Source organism: Micropterus salmoides, unplaced genomic scaffold (assembly GCF_014851395.1).
Source record: "Micropterus salmoides isolate LMB-PRFRI ecotype aquatic unplaced genomic scaffold, ASM1485139v1 Ms_hic_scaffold_7, whole genome shotgun sequence".
NCBI classification, from domain to species: domain Eukaryota; kingdom Metazoa; phylum Chordata; class Actinopteri; order Centrarchiformes; family Centrarchidae; genus Micropterus; species Micropterus salmoides.
Window position 1 is genome coordinate 26,294,239 of NW_024044459.1, and position 9,356 is coordinate 26,303,594.

The window sequence follows — 9,356 nt, forward strand, 5'->3', positions numbered from 1 at the left end:
AATCGTTGATATGGAAAAGGCAAAGCTCAGACAAAAGCCCCAGTGTTTGTTTGAGTCAGTCATTAAGTCTGTTTTGTGTGTGTGTGTATGTGTTTGAGTGTGAATGTGCGTGACTATGACTTTACACATCAGCAGTTTCTATTACAGATGCAAACTGGATTCACTGCTAACACTAATAAGGTTTTCTTTGACCGTGTATTGAAAACGGCTTATCTAGAGAAAGATGAGAGGAAGTCGTAGCTAAACTTCAAAACACTATTGGTCTCACAAAAACAGCCAGTTTTCTCTGGGTCACGGCTCTCTTTGATTATATCAGAAGTTGTTTTTGCTTCCAATCCTATTAGGCTTAGGCATGTTTTTTTTCTGGAGTGTGCGTGAAACTTTTCATCAGGCTTAGTCACTATGTTGTGTTTTTGGCAATTTCTTCTTCAACCTGACTTCTCCTGACCTCTTAACTTCTTCTTTGTGGCTTTTCATCATCTAAAGATACACACATTAAAGAAGGAGTTTTCTGAAAGAGGATTTATTGGGATTTGCATGACTTTTGATTGTTGTTCTCTGATAGAAGGGATTGAATGGAAAGAATATTCGCAGAAGTAAATAGCTTTTATCTCACCCTTTCTGACAACTCATGCTTTCTCTCTTTCTCTGCCACCCCCTTGTAAACACTTAATTATTCATGTCAAGGATTATAAACCAGTACAGTGACTTTTTTATAAGATAAGCCTGGCTACCTGGCAGTGACCCTGATCCCATTCCCGGATCAAGCTCCTGCCTGTCTCTCTACTCTTGTCTTGCCATGACTGCTTTACCTGAGCACAAGGAGACATGAAGTCACTGGGAAACTGGGCGAATGGCTCCTCAGGCAGGTCAATGTGTAACAGTTGGCTCACTGTAGAGAAACACCTTGTTTATTTAGCTTAGAACTGGTTTAAACAGGGATTTCATTTTGCTAGCTCACAGCCTTTGAGGTGCTGAAGCATGTTGTGTGATTGAAGTGTTTTGGGAGTTTGGGAGTGTTCTGGTTTTTCAAAACATTTCATAATGTCAGTATATATACCGTCAGTGAGCTGAAAGTAAATCTCTTCAGTGTCAGAGAAAATGTGAAATATCCTGTTCACAGTCCGGCTTGTGTCAATGGACACATCATGCATTTCTTGTAAAAAAAAACGGTGTGTCTTTTAACTTTCTATAGGTGCTGGAGAGTTTTAAGATCATGGACTACAGCCTGCTGTTGGGTGTGCATGTGCTGGACCAGAACCAGAGAGAGGGGGGTGAGCCTGGCCAGGCAGGGGGAGACGGGAGGAGACCTCTGGGTCAGAGGGTGCTTTACTCCACTGCCATGGAATCCATCCAGGGAGACGGCAAGGCTGCTGAAGTCCTCACCACAGATGACACGTGAGTCGGCTCAGCTGGGGGAAAACACACGTTATGCGCACATATTTGGGCATACACACTCTGCCTCGTAATTGCCACCTTTTCTCTCATGGACACAGTTATACAACCGTGCTCATACCGCACCAGGGCACTCAAACAGTGTACACACAGTCATGCTTTCATATAACCATAGCTACACAAATACAAACACAGCCACTGTTCTGTGAATTCACAGCAATACACTTGAATGTAAATACAGTAAGTGCCCCTTTGACAAACATTTGTAAAAGTGCATTGCCTTTATTTGAGCAGTGCTTCAAGCATTGCAGATGGACAGTAGCTATTCTCTGACTGCTGCTGTGTTTTTACTCTCTTTTAGGATGGGTGGCATCCCTGCTAAAACACACAGAGAAGAAAAGCTGCTCATCTTCTTGGGTATTATAGATATTCTACAGTCATACAGGTGCTGATCTTTATGAGATTATATAAACCTGCTGTCATTTTATTTCTAATACTGGTGCTTTCTTATTATTACTGATGGGAAAAGCCATTAACGTGTTGACTGTTGGGGACATGAAACCCATTTAAATCTGACTGTATCATGTGCAGGAATGTCTCAATTCCTAAAAAGTTAAATGTCTCATTAACAGCCAATAAAGACATTCCCTCAAATTAAAAGGACATGAACATGAATAGTTAAGGACACAGTATGGCATGATTCTCAGTCTAACTGCGTTGAGTGATGCAGTTCAGTTTGAATTATCACCCTGCATTGATGAAGAGCTACTAGCCACTTTATCACACTGCTTAAAGGATTCAAGACTTTTTCTCCATCCAACACAATTTAAATTGACACAGCGGTCTATCAGTCTTCTTTATTCACACATTGATTTTTTTGTCCTGAGAGCAAGTGGGGTAAGAGAGGAGGAAGCCTTTTGGCTCATCGGCATCTCAAACTTGTGGGAATTTAAAAGCATCACATTAATCTTTGTGGGCCTGGTTGGTCAAGGCATGAAATGCACATAGAGTAGGTGAGGTCAGGATGGGGAGGAAGGATGAATAAGTTCAATTTGTCTCTAGTTATCCTACCTTATTTCTGGTAGCTTGCTTCACTTGATGACAACTTCAACAGGCCATTTTTTGTTTTGTGCTAAAATAACCTCAGTTCGTGTTGCACCAAGGGGAAAGAGTCTCAGGTTTGATCAAGCATAAAGGGGAAGTTGTCGGGTAAGCGGATACATTTGTGACAAGGCTTCTTCTTGTTTTGTTTCTCCTCAGGTTCATTAAAAAGTTGGAACACTCGTGGAAAGCCCTGGTGTATGATGGCGTAAGTTGAAACCCTGCTCAAATCTGACACTGTTGCTTTTATGAATGAGCCTTTTATTTGGTTACATTCTCTTACGTCTACTAAAAGCCTGGTATTTTCTCTGCCTGTCCTCAGGACTCCATCTCGGTGCACCGACCTGGGTTTTATGCCAGCCGCTTCCTCAAGTTCATGAGCACACGGGTATTCAGGAAGACTCAACGTAAGTCTGCAGGTCGATCATCGTCACACACAGGAGGGAAAGCAGCCCACATACAAAAAAACAAAGAGAAGGGGCAGTAATGGGAAGTCATCCCGGCCTTATTAGAAGAGTCAGTCTGTAGGCAGTTTTTATTGTCTATTGCTGGACACTTGAGTGTCACTATAACATTATTATTATATTAGTGGTAATTCACTTGTTACATTAGCTGAAATATTGCTTCCTTGCTTTGTCCTCCTGACCACACAAAGCATTTTATTTTCTTGCCCATTATTGTCTACTATCGTCAGCTGTTGCATAAACATTTGAGGCACATGATCCATTATGTGCAGGAATGTGAGCTTTGATTGCATTGTAAGATTAAATAAAACACTTTTGTTCTTTGAAATTAAGGACTCTATATTGGTTATGGGTAGGCAATCATGTGACTGGGTCTTTCAAAACAGACCGAGTTTGTTGTTTGAAAATCCAGGAACAAAAGTACACAGTTATAAACCACTTAGGTGGATAAGAAAGGAGCGATAAACTCCTTTAGTACCGGTAGGAAGGATGACGATTACCCTTTTTTAAACGCCCGCCTAACTCCACAAAAATCAGTGGAGCTGATCAGTGTATGACATGTGGTTGATCCTCTGTCATATTTACCAGGAAACATTCAAGCCAAGTCTCTGGAAAGGATTTAATTTAATGCCCTGCTTGGGAGGCAAAACAAGGATGGCCGAGGAGACACTTGTAATGTGTAATTGTCATTGTTCATTTTAACAGTTTAATTACTTCACTGCTAATTTTGGAGGCAGAGCATTGTGTGTGGACATTGCTTCAATCAGGATAATTGTCTCTTTCCTCTATCTCCTCCAATTATCTTCTCCTCTTACTCTATCTGCTCCGCTTCCCCGGAATTTTATCTCTCTCTCTTTTTCTTGTCTTTCCCCCCACTTGCACTATCCTTTATTTGCCCTGCAGTAATTCGATATTCCCCTTCAAAGAGGACTCGTACTTCCATCCCGGCTCTGAAGTCGTCCTCACAGGAGATCCTTTCATCGCAGGCAGATGAGAGGAACGAGGAGTACAGGAGGGACAGGCTGGGAGGAGCTTGCAGTCTGGCCAGTCTGGACGGACAAGGTGCACAAAACAACAAATTTTTAGGACAACCTCACTGTGACCTTGACAACTTGTAGTTCACTGTGAAGATTTTTTCCCATGCAGTTTGTAAGACGTATCTTAGATTTTTGACAAATAATTATTAATGAGGTGACTTTTTACATTAATTCATTTAGCTGACGCTTTTATCCAAAGCGACTTACAATTGCTATACATCTCAGAGGTCGCACGCCTCTGGAGCAAGTGTCTTGCTCAGGGACACATTGGTGGATGGGTCATAGTGGGGGATTGAACCCAGGTCTCTCACACCAAAGGCATGTGTCTTACCCATTGCGCCATCACCACACCGTTATCCTCATCACGTCTCTCTCTAAACTAAAATCTGCCACTTCACCCTCAGTCATTTTCTAATGTAGTGGCTTATTAGAGCTTTTTATGAACAATGAAAAACAGCCACTTACATTCAGCTATAAAAATTGTTGTTCTTTCATCACTGCCCCGTGGGGAAGCTGTCGCTGGTTGAAATACTGTTTGGCATGGAAAGAAAACAGAGGCTAGCTTTTTATTAGCAGCCCTACAGATACAGAATATGTGCATGTGTCTGTCCATAGGGCGCATGGGATGTGTATTTTACTAAGGCTATCCTCACCTCCCCTCTCGCTCTTTCTCACAATCACAGTCTGACTGCAGTACATGAAGGTATATGAATCAGAAAGAGTGAAAGTGATACACACATTCAGCAGCAGCGTGTGACCTTTGTGTCTGATATGAAGAAAGATCGTTAGCCCACGCCACACCAGAAGAAACAAGGGTGTGGAGCATTAAGAGAAGTCTTACCAGTGTCTCCAGCTGTGATGCAACCTACTATAAAAGAAGTTTGGATTGTTAGACTCTATGGTTACTAAGTCCGTCTCAAACATTTATTCTGAAAGTGTGAGAGAAATACAGAGAAATATACATTCTTTGGAACCCTTTAATTGATTAACTTAAATCAATTTCTCATGCCCCTGTCTCAGTCATTAAGCTCGTTTAAACTTTGAAGCACTTACAAGAATAACTCTGTCTCCTTTCCTGTGGTGGGTAATCCAGTGTCAGCTTTTACAAGTTCATGATCAATACCACTATAAAAAGGCGTATTGATTATATAGTTTGACTAATGGGGCATTTTTTGGTCTTTGGAATTATTTTTGTTCTCAGTGTTGGGCGTGTGTTCTGTCAATTAGAGGGGAACTCCACCGATATTACAAAGTTCAGTTTTACTCATCACAGGTAGTACAACACAGCCTGTGGAAAAAGTTGGATAATGTCTGTGTGGATCTGGAGCTTTCAAAATGCTGAGAAGTCTTTTCTCGGCTCATTCTTGGAAAAAAAAAACATGCTTTACAAACTTGGGGCATGGAGTTGGCATTGACCAGGCAGTAAGGGTCATGACAAGAATATAGGAAATGGGAAATGTAGGAAAGTGCGCACTGGTTTTCCTTTACTGATATTATGTGAATATTTTCTCCTCAGCTGTGTTCGGTTCGTACCTGCGTCCTGATCTGGTCCCTGCAAACCCGTCCTTCTTCGAGGGTTCCTCCATGGGAACAATCTCCACGTCCTCCATCTTTGTTAACGTGGACAACCAAACGGAGGAGAGGTGCGGCATCTCCTTCTTTTCCTTTTTCCTCGGGATGTTTTCATGCTGTCATGTGTGGTTTATCACCTTAAAATCATGATGCAAGGTTACTGTACACAATATGGCACTGAAGACGAGAAAGACTCGCCACACCTGACACACACTCTCCCACGTTATTGTCACCTGTGCTCTTAACGTCACATGGTCTTATTGGTGACGTGCGTCATGGAGCAGGTGACTCAGCTGGCTTGGCAACCTGCATCCAATACATACACACGCCTCCTACACAACATATGGACAGTACAGTACAAGGATGAGTGGTGTGATGGTGGGTACTGTTAGTCTATTTCATTTACAAGACAGGTAAAAAGAAATACTCTATGAAAAGGAATATTTGATTTGCTATTTTTCTTACGTAAACGAATGTTTTAATGGTACAGTGTTGACTTATAGTCAATGTTCTGTTTTACCTCATAGTATATTGCACAATCTGATAATGTTGTTAGTGTACGCTATAAAATAATAATGAGCATATTGCATCAACTGGTTTTATTACACCTCCAACAAACTCTTTTCTCATTTCACTGCATTGTCTGGCTGTTAGTAAAGGACAATTTCATTTTGCCTCTCGCTAGAAGCTTCTAAACACTTTGTCCTCTGCCCTCTACCTGTTTCCCATCTCTCACCTCATCTTCTGTCCAGCAGTGACAGGTTCAGCTTGCTTTCCGAGGCACCATTGTGTGACTTGCCCGGTCTTGTCCGTCCGATCAGTCACCTGCTGCTCCGCTGACATTGTTCTGTCAACTGTTTTCATAAATTTTTAAACAGCAGCTTTGACACGGTCTTGCTTAGTGCCATTATGCTGCAGAAAGACTGTGACAAAAGAGGACAAGCGGTGCAGAGGCGACTGCATATCCATCAACAGTAATCCCTGTCTGACAGCTGGTTTGCCTGCTACAGTAGTAACACCTACACCTAATTATGTTGTGATGCGTCAGGGTAGGATTGTTTTAAAACAAAGCTGTTGTTTACACATATCTGTATCCATCCATCTTCTTTGCTACTCTCTCTAACTGGCTTTGATTTTGACTGTGAACACACACAAAAATAGTCAGTCACATGTCATGAAAGGGTAAAAACACATTCCTGAATTTTATCAGGGAGCTCAGAGGTATAAGGAAAACAGCTCTCAAACTGCCCCCTGGTGGTTGAACCAGAATCATAAAAGAACAAAGGGAAGATGAACAACTCTGTTGCCTGATGGTCAAGCTACATTCAAGCCATAAATTTGATTCATATGCAGTCTCATTATTTAAGTTCTTTGTATGTATGTATTTAGTTTAATTTTCTATGCCCCCCCCCCCAACTCAAATCACTCCCATGAATTTCTTCTGTGTGCCTTGGAGGACTCCTTTGTGCACTTGCAGGAGCAGGTGATAGCTCTGTAGGGGACTCTTGACTCTCTCGTACATATGTGACATCTTTTAATGCATTTATGACACATAGTGCTCATCATTTAAACCACATTTTGTATTTTCCATCTTACAGTTTTTGTTAATATCCTGGTGAAGCTCTTGAGACAGAAATATTGATGTTCCCCTAGCCTCTCCAAATTTGGACTTTGAGCTTGTGGCACATTTACTTAAACTGTGTGTGCCATTTTCTAGAATAATTCAGTCCTTACGCTCATTCTTATCTCTTATCGCTGTATGTGACCATTTGTAGTACATATTCTCCCAGCAAGGGTGTCATTTTCATCTTAGTCAGGAGAATTTGTTAATTTCCTGCGAGAGAATTCTGAGGCTATGAAACTCTCAGCTGAGGCCTCCACTGGCCCGACACCAGACGGGTTTCCCATCCTGCTCACAGTTGGGTAATCTCTTTGTCTCTTTGATGTCAGAGACTCTGCAATAGTGTGTGATTTGTTTCTGGAGAGAAGTTTTTCAAGCATTGTTTATACAGCTGCTTTAACTCCCTTTGACAGAGACAATAAACTCTCAGGGCTGTCTACTATGTAGGTTAATATGAAAATATCTTTTTCTGTTTCAGAGATGATGTTGCATCCAGCTCCACGTTTACCCTGGAGGACAGTGCTATCTGCCTGACTTCAGAGCAGAGCACCATGGATGTGGACATGGACCGTGATGACGGATCTGTTCTTGATGTCTATTTGGTGAGTTGTTTCTCCCCGCTCACTGACACACTGGGGTAATTTGTGACTTGTTTTGTCCTCTTAAGGTGTTCAGTTCTTAGGTATTTGTGCTTATGCATGTTAAGCTTGTTCACATTTTAAAAACAGGCCTAAACTACATTAACAATCATCCATTTCTCTCTTCCCCCCTACAGTGAAAAGAGCCGCTTTACAACCATCATTTCCTCCTGCCAATCATAAGACAATCGCCACACTCCATTGGACCGGCCATGCTGGCCTCTGACTCCACTTCCAGTGCTGCTAGATCCATGTTGCCACTTGTATTGCCAACACATAAAAACACTTAGATTCTCCACCGGGTGATGGACTGAAAGAAAACACCAACAGAGTCACAGCGATGGACAAATGCAAGAATCATGTGACATATCATGTAATGCGATGAACATAAGGCTGAACTGAGTGTTGCTTTTTAGAGCATGCGTCAACGCAGTGCCATGAAGTTTTATATATGTATACTGTTTTCATGGTCTAAACAGAGATCTAAACATTTATTATATATACACATGAGGAGAGGGTAGGTACATTTCTTTAAATATTTTTTCTGCTGACCAGAAAGAAATGAGATTTTCAAAGTTTGCAACCGCTTTAGTGCTGATCAGAAGAGAAATGTTTACAGTAAATTTATGATGGCGTCTTCGTCCCTGATGAACAAGGATGTGACGTTGTCGCACAAAGGACACAAACCAGCTTAAAAACCACAGCTAGCACGGATAAGAGAAGATTCACATGACCAGACTTGGATGGATTCTGAAGCTACCGAGGCCAAACAGAGACTACGACGTGGTTAAAGTGGTCACCTCATCCTAACTGGGCTGTTATTTGTGCTGCCCTCACAGGAACCTGAAGGCCTGGCAAAGGGTTGCTGTAAAGTGAGAAAAGACAGATACTGGATCTTCGATGAAACACAGAGCAGAGAGACAATGCACTCGCTCTTGATAAAAAGGCACTTTTGACATTGGTTATGATTACTGTTGGAAATATTTTTCTCTGAATAAGTTGCTTAGGTGGGTAGGTTACCTGACAGAAGCACAGATTTGAATATGCACTTTTTTCCCCTCTTTTTACTCTACAAATGCACACCTCTGTAAGTCATTGATACTACATGTACAAAGACAATGAAGGAATACTGTAGATCATTTTTGATGTGGAGCTAGTTTTGTGAGGTTTGCGTCATGACTGAAATGCTTTTACTCAGGATATCCTTTGATACAGAATAAGCGTGTCCTCTTCAAGACGTTATGAGACATGCATCCTACACTTAGAAGCTGTCTGATACCTCTTCATCAAGACCATAGCCAGCTATACATGTTGAAATCCACGATCACGTGTCGGTTGAGACCATAATTTATGATGTAAATTTCAATATTTTACCATTTGCTGAAAAAAATACTTTAAATCGCTGAATGTAAAGACAATGCATATTTATATATAGAAGAGACTCCTATAAATAAACTACTAAAATGTAATGTCTTCTCTTTACTCTAGCTTCTGAAGAAGCACTTCTGTCATCCCAACATTCAAGAAG

General features: G+C 41.4%; 1 protein-coding gene across 1 annotated transcript in view; it reads left to right on the forward strand.

The window, feature by feature from the left end:
• pip5k1bb (phosphatidylinositol-4-phosphate 5-kinase, type I, beta b) overlaps positions 1-9,297 on the forward strand; it is a 34,539-nt gene extending 25,242 nt beyond the window's left edge. The window contains exons 8-15 of the mRNA XM_038702812.1: positions 1,196-1,398; positions 1,757-1,840; positions 2,656-2,704; positions 2,819-2,903; positions 3,864-4,022; positions 5,514-5,640; positions 7,669-7,792; positions 7,966-9,297. Coding sequence (XP_038558740.1) covers positions 1,196-1,398; positions 1,757-1,840; positions 2,656-2,704; positions 2,819-2,903; positions 3,864-4,022; positions 5,514-5,640; positions 7,669-7,792; positions 7,966-7,968 — 834 coding nt within the window. The 3' untranslated portion in view covers positions 7,969-9,297. The remainder of the gene's footprint in view (positions 1-1,195; positions 1,399-1,756; positions 1,841-2,655; positions 2,705-2,818; positions 2,904-3,863; positions 4,023-5,513; positions 5,641-7,668; positions 7,793-7,965) is intronic.
• The last annotated feature ends 59 nt before the right edge of the window (positions 9,298-9,356 follow it).